At 34.1% G+C, this 14,740-nt stretch overlaps 1 protein-coding gene across 2 annotated transcripts in view; it reads left to right on the plus strand.

The window, feature by feature from the left end:
* LOC149532320 (Small GTP-binding protein) overlaps positions 1 to 14,740 on the plus strand; it is a 317,802-nt gene that overhangs the window by 283,790 nt on the left and 19,272 nt on the right. For both annotated transcript variants that reach the window (XM_089807649.1, XM_089807650.1), the window contains exons 19-20: positions 3,324 to 3,401; positions 14,370 to 14,445. In XM_089807649.1, the coding sequence (XP_089663775.1) occupies positions 3,324 to 3,401; positions 14,370 to 14,445 (154 nt within the window). The remainder of the gene's footprint in view (positions 1 to 3,323; positions 3,402 to 14,369; positions 14,446 to 14,740) is intronic.

Genomic DNA, 14,740 nt, shown 5'->3' on the forward strand with positions numbered 1-14,740 from the left:
CTATCCTCAAACAGATGGGAAAACTGAGGTGCCAAACAGATCCTTGGGAAATCTGTTAAGATGTCTAACAAAGCAGTATGATATAGCAAATAGGAGTACAGGTAAAAGCCCCTTTCAGATTGTATATGGTCAAAATTCCAGGGGAATGTTGGAATTGAGAGACCTTCCTCAAGATAAACCAATCAGTGCGCATGGAGAACAAGTGGCAGAAAGTATAAAAGAGATTCATGAACAAGTGAGAGAAACTTTACAAAGGACCACTGAAAGGTATAAGGAAATATCAGACACAACGAGGAGAGACTTGCAGTTGCAGGTTGGAGACTTAGTTTGGGCTTATCTGAGGAAATAAAGACTGCCCAAGGGAAAACATACCAAACTGATGATGAAGAAAGTAGGTCCTTGCAAAATCTAAATAAACATGGGTTGAATGCTTATGAGGTTTTGAACTCCCTCCTAACCTTGCCATATCCCCTATTTTCGACATTTCTGATCTAACACCCTATAAAGGAAGTGTGAATGCAGGTTCTGATATGCAAATAGAGAGTCAATTTTGTTAAAAGAAATGCAGAGTTGGTTTGGAGATGGCGATCTAATCCAGCGCCTTCAAATGGTTGATGCATTGCAATGTCTCGGAATAGATTGATATTTTCAAGCTAAAATAGAAGCAGCTCTTGATTTCGTTTACGGGATTGTTAAAATCCTATTCCCTCTTACAAGCATTAACATTTGGACTGTTAAAATTTAGAAAGTGTGTTAAAATCCTCTCTTAAAAATTTAGATTTGGTTTGTTAAAACTAAAATTACCAAGTGCTAGAATCATGTATTAAATGGATGCAGATGTTGGGATGCAAGTGTGAGGATGGGATCAGGCTGCAAAAGTACTACAAAGGAATCAAATGCCACAACTTTAGGACTCAAAGTGCTTAGACTCTGTCGTTATGATGTGTCTGCAGCTACCCAAATAATTTGTGATTCATTCATGGATATAGTAACTTATAAGCATCTTGCTTTTGCCCTGTCAATTTTATCACTAATTACTTATTTTTTAACATGCTGTGCATTGAAAAGATGTGTTGACCAACCACAACGACAATAAAGGGCAGTTCATTTTGTGTGGTGATGAGCAACACCTGATGACAAGTATGATCAAACTCTTTAAGAGCTTCAAGTATGTCATTTCTTGCAGAGGCAGTTATGGAAGACACTAAAGTCTACAGCTCTGCTTATCTTAGGCAATTATTAGAGAAATCTCAAAATATAAAGCACAACAGTTTACGAAAGAGGTAATGAATTTGTGGATTATTTGTGAAGCCATCAAGCTAGAGGTTACACAAACTTTATATTGATTACATTTCTGCTCCTCTTGAATTAAATAGGCTGAGTACTCCCTCCAATATGAATGGCCTTCTACTTTCTCTCAATGGGAGGCACAAAGTTATATAGAAATATATGAATTGGATGTTTCCAGAGCTGCTGCGCAATGTTATCATAGAAATTACTTATTCGAGAAGAAGCTGCAGCAGAGATTCCTCACCATGAAGCAAGGAAGCCTGAACAAATTTGGATACCAAAGTCATCAAAAAGGCAAGGAAGGATGTCTATAAGAAGTATCCGGTCAAGTGGGAAGGCTACCCTGGAGAAGAGGTTGTTTGGATGGATGAAGTTGACATGAGGAAGCATGGAAGATAGCTTGCATAGATCAATGATCATAGAAAGATGAGGTGATGAATTAGCTTCAATTTTTTTTTGATTTGAAGTTTCAAAGTTGCGTAATAAAGGAAAAGCATTAGTTTTTGTATCAACGACCACCAAACCCTCACCGTCATAGGGTTTTCTCAAAAAAATGACAATTACTTTAGTTTCCATAGTTGGAATTTCACGGTCTCATGTAGAAAGGAAGTAAACACAATGTACAATAAATCCCCAAAAGTTAGGCACCCGAATTTGTGGTTTGCTATTTTTAGTTTGATGCCCTAAGCCCTGCATCTCGATGTGCTTAGGTGAAAACCAATAGAAAAGGTTTTGGCAAAAGCATAAACTGAGTGTGGGATCCAAATTTTTTATTGTTTTGGAGTCGATAGAGGGATTAGGGGATAATCCATGCATTAGATTCCAAGGATGAATCCATTATTGTATAGTTGGAGCACAAATGCAAGAAATCAGCCCTATTTGGCTTAAATTAGCACATTTGGGGTTAGGTGGTATAGAATTTGAGCTAAAATCTAAAATTATGGAATCTTATAGAACTCTTAAAAGGGTGTTTGAAAAACCTATTTTTTCCTAAGGTTGTATTCAAGAATTTGGAGTTATGATCTGAAAACTGACTTAGGATGCCTAGTTGTTTTAGGTCTGTCCACTAGGACATATAGAGGGAATGAAGAGTTGAGACTTTCTTGGTCCAACCAATGAGGGATTCCTGTCAAATTAACCCCTTGAGAACATTCAAGGTGGTTGTGAAGTTGTAGTTGAAGTTTGAGACTCAATTCCCTATATATTCCTATTTAGAGAAAAGGGCCCTAAAGCCTAGAATCGCTCACTTTGGGGAATGGAAATACAAACCCTATGGAACCTTGAGGAACCAATTAAGTCCTCGGGAAAGAAGTTGGACTTGTGAAGAGTTGTGGAATGCAAAGGAAGTGATCCAAGTTGATCTCTTTGTGTGTAGATTTGGTCTGAGGGGTTTACCACACTTCTTGCAGTGCCCTTTGCATTAGAATACTGGAAACATCCTGAAAGACTTGCTGGTGGCGGCAGAATGGGGATGTTTACCCCAAATTACTACATCGTAAATCATGTGCTTGTGTTGGAAATACCAAGTTTTATTTTGGGAACACATCTTCATGGGACACGTTTTATACCTTGAGCATATGAATTTTTTATGGGAATTGAGTGTAGGCTTATGTTGTAGAAACTGTCATTCAAACTGTGATGTTGATATATTGTGTTTTTTGTGAAAGGGAATGAATATAAATTATATTAAGCCTATGTAGTAGAAACTGAATTGACATTGTTGATCCTGTGTTTTTAATTCCATTAATTAAAGTGAAATGAGTAAGTTTGTTAAACTTTGGATTGATGCTTTTTTTGATTAAGTAATAACATTGTGTATTATTTAGCACTTTAATTATTATCATCTTGTAATGTTCATCCATTTGATTCTTTTTTGCTGATATGGGTTTATTGGTCTTCAATTTTATCCACTTAATTCTATTATTAGTTAATTAGAATGAGAGTAAACTAATATAAGGATAGTTGAATCACTATTATATTTGCTAATACAAACTGAAGTTGACAGATTTGTATTTTCTTTTAAATCTATACAGGCCTACAGTATAGGAAGAGCATTAACTCAAAAGCTCAAGGAGCTTATACCTCGTCAGATGTTCAAAATTCCAATACAGGTATTTGAAGCTACTCTAACAGATATTTTTACACATCTCATTAGCTTCTTTATAAACTGTTGCTCTTGTTTTGGCTGTTTGCCACCCTTCTTAAAAATGTCTGTTCTCTTCCTCTCTAATCTTAATGCTTTTTTATGACTATTTGACTTTATTCCTTTTTAGAAGATGAAATAAAGGAAATTTGGAAGCACAGGATCCAAGAATAAAGGCTCTGATATTTGTCGATTTACATAAGTTGGAAATGGGTTTTCTCAAATTTTCTAATCTGTTTGTGTATTCTTTATATCTTCTCAAGAGAGTTATCTCTCTTAGCATTTCAATAAGCTTGTTATATGATACAATGATGATTCGGTACCATTTTAATCATCTCCATATGGTGTTTACACAAACATTTCAGGGTGGCTGATTCATAAGAGATGGTTAAGGAAAGTATTCATGCAATCTTTCCTTGAGGCAAACTAGTATGCTACATGTTTGGATTTCTGATTGTGTGGTCAGCATAAAAGTGAACAATGAAAAAACAGGACAAGAGTGCACAGGAGCAACATGGAAGCAAGTTTTCATTTTCAAAGATCTCTTTCCCCTTAATTGATTTTGCATAAATTACCACACATAACTAGTTATTAGGAAACACACCATTAAACTTGATGAAAAGTTGGAACTTCATTATATCAACTATTGTGTAGAATACGCCAACACAGTAGACATCTTCAAATTTGAAACAACAAATGCACACCATATATGGCTTGACTTCTCAATATTCTAGCAATCTTGTTACTAGCTGCTCTCAACTTCTTCGTTGCAAAATTTCCCATACTTCACAAACTTAATCTGAATATTCATATTTATTGTACTTGTTTATTGTCAGAGGGGAGAGGAACCAATCATAAAAATAAAATGATCCTGATTCATAGTTTCACAAAATTTGAAGCATTTAGATGAAATCCAAAATAAACAACTTTAAGATGAATGGAATCAGCTACATGATTTGCATCTTCTCATGCTACTAACCATCAACATATGCACATTATTTGTCTTTGCAAGTGAAGTAGCTTGTTAAAGTTTTAATGAAAAGATTGTTAAATCTGTAACTTATTAATCATACTGATCTGATAATAGATCGATCAGATCTGATATAGCATGATAAGTAAGGGATTAAGTCTTTGCATTATTACCTTTGCAAGATTGACATCTATCCTTAGGAGTTTGGTTTAAATACTAATCTAACAACATTGTTTATGTTTGTAATTAATATTTAATTATCCTTAGAAAGTCGCCGACTTCTAGAGGTTAGGCAAATGGTTTTTGGAAGAGACGAAAGGACATGTCCCTTGACTCCTATACTTATAGAGAGTAAGCATGAAGTCTAAGGACACATAAGATCAAATACGAGTCTGCCCCTTAGTCATTACTGCCCTCATACGAATTGCAGAAGTAAAAGACAAAATTCTGAATTACATCTCTAATCCAATTAAAGGCTATAATCTGAAGTTATTCACAACAAGCTATAAGGAGATAAAAAAGGTAAATTCTAGTCCATATTTAGTCCAAAGAATTTGCAAAAACGTTACATGGTATCAGAGCTCTGGTAGTCGAATCTAGCCTCTACAAAATTCAGTAATCAGACTTTATATATATCTAACAACTATCTCCTATCTTCAATGGCATACACAATCAGACTCGAGGAGACATTTGATGGAAAGAACACTTTGATGCCTGGAAATTTAGAATCATGATGATTCTTGAAGAGAATGATGTAAAACAATTTGTTGATAGAGCATCTAAACAACCTCTAGTTGAGCCTCATAAATCTATCTGGAGCAAAGGAAATAGAAAAGCCATTCAAATCATATTAGATGGAGTAAAAAATGATATCGTACCCATGCTTACAAAACATCAAACTACATTTGATATGATGAATGCATTACAAAATGCATATGAGGTCAACAATGCAACTGGGGTTCTCGCACTAAAAATGCAACTAAATCACATTCAAATAAAGAAAGGAGAATCAATGAGTTCTTACTTCCTAAGGGTTGTTGGCATTGTTGGTTCTCAAAACTGCAGATTGGAATCCTACGAGCCTTGCTTGCTCGATGTTGGGATATCCAACCAGTTGAGGCCAACTTGACAGGATTGATCAATGTGATCTAAATCTCATGCCCTTCCAGCTCTGCAAGACCGAGGTGGGTGTACATAATCCTGGACGAAACACTTATATCCAAGACGCTTAAAGCAGATTAATTAGAATGCGAATGTTATGAAGGCTTTCAAAATGGCAAGAATTATTGAAAACTTCAAACTTGCGATTTATGAACTAAGAACAAAAGTAAATGATTGAAATAATGTTTAGATAAAAAATAAATATAGATTAATGCAATAGATGAATATATTATTTCTTCAATGGAAAGAAATGAAACATTTGCCAGCATATGGATTATGGATCAGGAGTAAAAGACCAGTGCCTAAATTAAATGGGCAATCAGAGTCAACATTATAAGTTGAGATGTACAACTTTATAAAGTTTAATATATTTAACTATAAACAATTTTAATAATTCAGATGCGACGGATCAATTATATAAATACAATTTAAATCAGTCTAAAATGCACTTTAACTCCTGTGGAGAGAAATTAGACATAAATACGAAAATAATTAAATATTATACAATATTTATGTTTGTCAAATTTAAAATACAATAACGACCCAATCCACTTATCCGAATATTAAAATATTTGTAGAAAATAAATAAAAAACATTTACAGAAGACACAACCTAATAATAGTTTAAAACTCCAAAATATAAAATAAATAATAATGCCAGATATAAATCACAACAAAGACACTCCTTACGGATGATCAATTTATCGTGAATGTATCTGGACCGTATAAAAATTTGCTCGCAATCCAAAATCCAGGAGCTTGGTTCAAAAATTCATTCCATTTCCAATTGAATAATAATACATCATGGGTGCATTATAAAAATTTAAAATATGAAACTAATTATGTATATTGTATCTTCTCATAAGTCTTTTGTATGAATTGATCATATATTTATAGACTATGAAAAACTATGAAAAGGTGCGAGTGAAAGGATACAACCACTCGGGCACCTAATCCCTATAACTACCCTATAATGTAAAAGAATTAAGGATATAAAACATCCTTAATATAATTTTACATGTATGATAAAAAGGGCATACGATATATCATATAAGTGATGATTACACCTGTATATCTCTTCTTCGAATTCAATGTTTTCCTCATATGCTTTAGACGTTGAACTATATCATCCATCTACTACATATTCAAGAAAATATCCCGCGGGTATGCACTCTCCTTTCGTCCTCCCGATTTCTTTTGCGAATACCATGCTGCTAGTTTACTGTGAGCTTTCGAGATTGTGTTGCATCTTTTTAGCATCATATCATAGACCTGCTGTTTACGGGAACCACTCTAGGACTCCCTCCATGCACGCATTCATGCCCTCATCTGCATAGACAACACCCTTCACACTTGCAAGAAACAACAATAACGTTAGATTCAAAATCCTCGCTTGGAAAGCTGTACGAACGATGTATTTGGTGGAAGACACACTTCAAATCGATATTGCCATTGCTCTATTTCATTAACCTAAATGATATCGACTTTGTTTTTCCTTGCACAATATCATTAGTATTTAAACATTTCCACCTTGTGAATGCTTTAAAAAATCTTAACATTGGTATTCTATTGCCATGGGTATACAATTGCTTTAGATTTAGACCCTGATCATCTTAGACATCTTCCTTTTGTCTTGTGCACCCTGAAACTGATCACAACCAGAATTCGCACTGGCTTGTGCATGCTTGTGAACTTTTGAATGACTTTCTTTCTTGAGAGTTAGAAACTGTTGCAGCCATTTCCAAAGTTGTGACAAAAATCCTTGAGTAAAGGCCAATAAATTAAGGATGGGCAAAGGTCCGCCAGATGAATTGAAAGCAGAAAACAATGCAATAAGGTAGGAATATAGCTGAGCAACATCTTGTAGTTCCAACTTCTTCTTCATGCCATCTTGACTCCATATGTTATTATGTTGTGCTACATGCATAGGCAAACTCTCCATTTTAATTGTAGTTAGAAACAATTGCAGATGCCACTGCTAATAGAGCAGCCTCAGAAACTGTACAAATGACAAATTCATGCCTGTAAGTCCATCCTCATTGTTTGCATCAGATGAAGAATGGTGCTTGACGATAGCTGAAAGATGGTTTCCATCAAATGTTTCATCATCATCAGCCATTTTTCTTTTTATTTTCCTATTGTTCTTGATCCGTGGCATCAAATTCTCTAAAATGCTACAAAGAGAAAACACATATTCACCACAATCTAAACCGTTCACCAGATGTCCAGAGTACTCAGAGCTCTCATCAAAAACTGATGCCAAACTAACAACATTTACCAGAGCCCATACAGAACTTGGAATCCTTGTTAGGTTTGGCTGTTGAAAATTTGATATTTCTGGGAACATAACTCCCTTTGAGATTTGCTTTGACCACCACTGTCTTCAAAAAATGTGAGAGAGTCACGAAGAACATTGAAGTTGTGATAGGATTACATTCAATGATGCTGAGAACCCCATACCAAAATGCGGTTTTCCTTATCAGATATCCGCACCTAGAATTATGACTAGTTAAAGAGAGGAGTCTCATCCATGTGCTGAAGTGAACAAATATTTGTGGTGTACATAACATATGTGCAATTAACATATAGAGCTATGATCTAAATCCTTGGCATGAAATGGTTGCAAAAATTTAAGCTCCATCAGGCATTAGAGATGAACTGTCAAGTATAGGAACCATTAGTAGTAACACAAAATTAACACTAATGGCTATAGATGGATTACCAAATTCATGGGAGACTTTTGCACAAGGAATAAGTGCCAGAGATAATCTTCCTGACTTCAATAGACTTAAGAACGATTGTCTTCAAGAAGAATCCAGAAAACTAAAGAAAAGAGGGAAATTGAAAACAAAAGATGAAGAACTTTATGTTCTTAATACAAAATCCTATAAGGGCAAGAAGAAGCATTTCAAGAAGAAAAAGGGAAATCAAAAGAATGGGAAACCCAAGAAAGATCTATCCAAGATAAAATGTTTCAAATTTGAAAAATTTGGACACTATAGATCTAATTGTCCTGAGAATGCTAAACAAGAAAACCGTGCAAATGTTACTAGGGAAGAAGATACCTATGATCCTGAGAATCATGTATTGTACTCATCACTATCAAATGAAATTTCAAGTAAAGTATGGGTAATTGATAGTGGATCTTCTAGAGGTATAACAGGATACAAAGAAACACTAGACTCTATTTCAAAAAAGGTCGATGGCGAAGTTAACATTGGTGATAATTCAACACATCCCATCGAAGGAATTGGAAATTGTACCTTAAAACTAAAATTTGGAAATTCTCTTCTTCTCAAAGGTGTACTCTATGTACCAGGAATTAAAGGAAATCTAGTTTCATTAACACTTGAAGATGATGGGCATAACGTTGCATTTGTGGACGGAAAATTAATGACTTGCATAAAGAACTCCTCAATCAAGAAAGCAAAGTTGATTGGTCAGGGAAGAGGATATTTGTATGAATTGAATTCAGAATCTAGTTGACCTATTCAAGCCTTAATTCATGAATCTAAAGACATAAATGAAATTTGGCACAGAAAATGAGGGCATCTAAACTTCAAAACTTTATCAACTATGAAGAAGATGGTTACCGGTTTACCTAAACTCAATAAAGACCACTCAAGCATATGCAAAGGGTGCACAATGGGTAAGAACACCAGAAGTCATTTCATGATAGCACTAGAAAAGAAAATAATGTTTTAGAATTAATTCATTTAGATTTATGTGGATCTATGTCTGTTCCTTCTCTTGGAGGATTTTGGTACTATAATTTGTTCATAGATGATATCTCTAGGAAAACATGGATTTACTTCTTAAAATGCAAAGAATCAAAAGAAATCCTAAAGAGATTTAAAGAATTCAAAACATTAATTGAGAACTCATCAAGACATAAAATTAAAACTCCTAGAATTGATAACGGAGGGGAATATACCTCATATTTGTTTAAAAGTTTTTGTAAAGAATCAGGAATTAAGAGGGAGTACACCATTCCTTACAATCCAAAACAAAACAGGGTAGCAGAAAGAAAGAATAGAACAATTATAGAAGCTGCTAGAGTTATGATATTTGATCAAAATCTAGAATATTATCTTTGGGCAGAAGCCTCTTGTACTGCTGTCTATATTCAAAACAAAAGCCCAGATTCTTACCTTAGAGATAAAATTCCTAAAGAAGTATTTACCAAGGTCAAACCTAATATAAGTCATCTTAGGATTATTGGGTGTCCTGTATATATCCATGTTCCAAAAGAAAAGAGAACTAGACTAGAACCCTCTAGAAAGAAAGGTTTTTTGTAGGGTATAGTGAAACATCTAAGGCATTTAGGATTTTCATACTTGGACAGAAAAGTATTGAACTTAGTAGGGATGTAATTTTTGAAGAAAATCTAGCATTCATAAAAGTACTTAGTTCTGAAGAACATTCTCCTTTGCTTAGTTTCAAAAGAAATAGTGAGTCCGACTCTCAGAGGGAGAACTTAGAAGAAATTGAAAACGAAATTCAAAATCTAAATCTTGAAGAAACTCAAAATTCAAAGAAAAGACCACTTTGGGCCATTAAAACAGTAGAGGAAGCACAAGACTTTGCTGCACCCTCCGGAACAGTCAGAGAGAGAAAAAGACCTAAAAGATTCTCTAGTTATACAACAAACATAAGTGATTTATCTAAAATAGAACCAATCAATCCTTCTGATGCTATTAAACATATAGCTTGGAAAGAAGCTATGACAGAAGAATACCAATCTATTATGAAGAATGATGTTTGAAAAATTGTTCCAAGACCCAAAGGAAAATCTATTTTTTCTTCCAAGTGGATATTTAAAATAAAGCATGCTGTTGACAGTAGCACTGAGAAGTATAAAGCTAGATTTATAGCCAGAGGATTTTCTTAGAAAGAAGCGATTGATTATGAAGAAACCTCTGCTCCTGTTGCCAGATCTACCTCTGTAAGAGTAGTCTTAGCAATTGCAGCATCAAAGGGATGGAAATTACATTAGATGGATGTAAGAACAACATTCCTAAATGGAAAGATTACAAAAGAAGTATATTTAGAGCAACTTGAAGGATTTGAAACTCATGATCCTATTGTTTGTGTTTGCAGACTCAAGAAAGCTCTCTATAGGCTTAAGCAAGCTTCAAGGGCCTAGTATGAAAGAATTGATAAGTATCTCACCAGCTTAGGATTCTCCAAGAATGAAGCCAATCCAAATTTATACTATAGAAGAGATAAAGATGATATGGTAATTCTGATACTGTGTGTTGATGATTCACTAATAACAGGTGATGATCATCTTATAGATCAATGCAAGAAAGATCTAGCTAGAGAATTTGAGATGAAAGACTTGGGACTCCTTCAGTACTTCCTAGGATTGGAAGTACGACAGAATTTTGACAGTATCATACTAAATCAAGGGAAGTATACATCAAACATTTTGAAGAGATTTGGAATGTGGAATTGCAAGTCTATCTCTCCTCCAATGGAGACTAATCTACATAAACTTAAAGAAGCAGTAGCAAAATCACCTTCCATAGATTCTACTCTCTACAGACAAATGATTTGGTCCCCTATGTACTTAGTAAATATAAGACTTGATATTTGCTATGATGTTAATGCCTTAAGCCAATCTATGTGTGAGCCGAAGGAGATTCACCTAGTTGCAGTTAAACACATTATAAGATACTTACAAGGCGCTCTTAATTTTGGACTCAAATACGAGAAGGTTGGCTTAGATTTACATGGATTCACTGACTTAGATTGGGGTGGAAGTGTTAAAGATAGGAAAGGTACTTTAGGATGTTGTTTCAGTTCAGGTTCAGCAATGATATCTTGGATATGCAGGAAGCAGTCTTCAGTAGCTCAAAGCTCCACAAAAGCCGAATGCATTGAAGCAACAATGGCCTCTCGAGAAACAGTTTGGCTAGGGAAGTTACTTGTGGGATTATTTGGGCAAGCCATGAATCCTATGATTATTCATTGTGATAATCAGAGTTCTATCAAGCTTTCGGTGAATCTAGTTTTCATGACAAGTCCAAGCATATTGAAATTCCTTACCATTATGTAAGAGATGTGGTAGATAGGAATTCTGTAAAATTAGAATACATTTGCATTGCAAATCAGACAACAGACATACTCACCAAACATCTATCTAGAGTGAAGATAGACCACTTCAAGAGAAGACTTGGTATGGTTGAGTTGTAATCCATTTGTATTCTTTAAATTATTAATAAAATAATTTTATTTGTCAAGCTATTGATTGTTATGGGTTCCACCATTTGTATTCATTATTTAAGAGGTGACCATATCTGAGATAATGAACACTTGTATATAAGACGTTATGAGAGATGACGATCTCTTAGATAATGTGCTAAATAATAGAGTTCTACTATAAGACCTAGATGAGTTCAAGATCATATTGTGATGTTGACATTGCTATGTCAATGAGTCACAATTTGGATAAAAGAAGAATTTTATTATTCTCTAGGTTTATCTTCTATTCTAGTAGGTCTTAAACTTAGGACCATGTTGTGATATAGAAATACCAGTATCTATGAGTCACAACTTGGATAAACAAAGAAATTAAAATACTCTTCAGATTTATCCTGTACATTGTATTCTTTGCAATACTATTATCACTAGTATTAGTGATTTGTCATACTACAGGCTTAGTAATATGACATTGTATCATGTGTTCTATGATACTACATTCTAAGGAGATTCAAATAGATATAGAGTATCAATTCTTGCTTGTTCATCTTTATTGATGTCACAAATATGATATCTCTCAGTATGATTATCAAGTTAAGAGGGAGTGTTAAATCTGTAACTTATTAATCATACTGATCTGATAACAGATCGATCAAATCTGATATAGCATGATAAGTAAGGGATTAAGTCTTTGCATTATTACCTTTGCAAGATCGGCGTCTATCCTTAAGAGTTTGGTTTAAATACTAATCTAACAACATTGTCTATGTTTGTAATTAATATTGAATTATCCTTAGAAAGTTGCCAACTTCTAGAGGCTAGGCAAATGATTTTTGGAAGACACATGTCCTTTCTAAGGACATGTGCCTTGACTCCTATACTTATAGAGGGTAAGGATGAAGTCTAAGGACACACAAGATCAAATACAAGTCTGCTCCTTAGTCATTACTGCCCTCATACGAAGTGCAGAAGTAAAAGACAGAATTCTGAATTACTCGTCTAATCCAATTAAAGGCTATAATCTGAAGTTATTCACAGCAAGTTATAAGGAGATAAAGAAGGTAGATTCCAGTCCATATTCAGTCCAAAGAATTTGCAGAAACTTTACAAAGATTTGTCTGTGCTGATGTCTATTATTAGGCTTCTTTTTTTTATGTTAAGTCTCAGTTAGGTTGGCATATAGGCCTAAGAAAGTTTTCAAGCTTTTTTTAGTAATTTGGGATTATTTTAGAAACATGTTAATTACACTAGTTGTAGCTGGGAGTAGTTATTTATTGGATGTAAGTTGTTGCAACTCAATCTGTACTGCACTTTGATTAGGATTTATTGGTTGTTAGATTAAGATTGATAGTTTTGCGAAATTGAGTGTATGTTGGAGTCTTATCAACACCTAAGCTAGTCTCTCTTACTTTGATTGCATATTTACATGACATGTTTTATAATTCCTTAGTGACATTTATTAATAGAATGTGCTCCATTATGCTGGGTGATGAGAGGCATTTGCTAGTTTCTAGTCTACTTGTTCCTGTGACTTTTCTAGAAGTCTATAGATATTCAACACTTTGAAGGGTCCGGTGATTGATACACGTGTAGCATCTCACACCTAGGCATAATACATGCATTGTGGACAAGTATCAAATCAGCTTAAACATGCCATCTTGTATGAGACAACAAAATAAGCTTCAAATAGTTACAGATGACTGACTAAACATGGATATTTTTGTGGCTGCATTATGTTTCTATTATCAAACTTTGTGTTTTGAAAGAATGCCACTTAATGTTGAGTCTATATGACTATATTTTTGTGTGAGTTGGTTGCAAGAGACGACAAGCTTATCTTTCATACTGTTGTAGGAAAAAAGAGAACATACCTTGGTGAAATTAAACAATGATAAGTTTCTTTTGAAAGTTTTGTGATTTCAAAAGAGACCACTGAATTTTGAGGCCATGTGAATTAATTATGACCTTTACAAGTCTCATGTTTACACTTATGCTTTTGTGCATTGCTATTTTTATGATTACATCCTTGGTGTGTATGCATGCATTTTGACAAAATTTTGTCAGAATTGTTAACATGAATAATTCTTTGACCATGTTTTTCACGCATTAATGTCCATAGTTACATTGGTAGATGCAATTTACATTCCCTAAGGTGCCTTGTTAAACATAACTCTGGTGAATTATTAATTTATTACATCATAATTGATCATAATAAGCAATGGTGTACAAATGTTATAATACATTATATTATATCTAAGATGTGTAGCCATTCAAATTTCTTGCGATTCACTTCAATTTCCTTGTTTAAATGGGAAGCTTGTAGAGTGTTTTGCAGGTTTTTTCTGTGGATTGATATGCCTCGAGTTTCGACATTATATGTTTTTCTGTAATTTTTATCAATGATTAAATTGTATTTTTCTAATAAAACTTATAGCAAACTTAGGTATTTCAAAGATTCCACCACAGTATACCAATTATTTATTTGTTTCCTGTAAACCGACAATTCATCTCTTTGAAAAAAACTAGATTAAATGTCTGGATGAGTTGAGCTGCTGTGCTTTTCATTGACTTGTTAAACATGGTATTCTTATCTTGATTACAGGCTTGCATTGGAGCTAAAGTGGTTGCAAGTGAGACAATTTCTGCTCTAAGAAAGGATGTTCTAGCGAAGTGTTATGGTAAGAGTTTTGGGCAAAAGTTGTGCCTGGTATATTCTCATAAATTAGTTATAACTGCATGTATAAACATTAATGCAGGTTCACTAAATGTAAGAGGTATCTTTAAATAGGTGAGAATGGACAAGAACTGAGCAATAACTTATCCATCTTGAGCATGTGGAGTTTTTAAATTTTAGTAGATATTATGATTAGTGGAAAGATAAAGCAAAGCCCTTTCAAACAATGCTTAGGAATTTAATTTGTATTAATATGTAAACCATCTCAAGATTTATTAAATGATGGAAACTCTAATTTA

This window comes from Cupressus sempervirens, chromosome 10 (genome assembly GCF_028749045.1).
Source record: "Cupressus sempervirens isolate cs-2001-9-10 chromosome 10, ASM2874904v1, whole genome shotgun sequence".
In the NCBI taxonomy this organism is placed as follows: domain Eukaryota; kingdom Viridiplantae; phylum Streptophyta; class Pinopsida; order Cupressales; family Cupressaceae; genus Cupressus; species Cupressus sempervirens.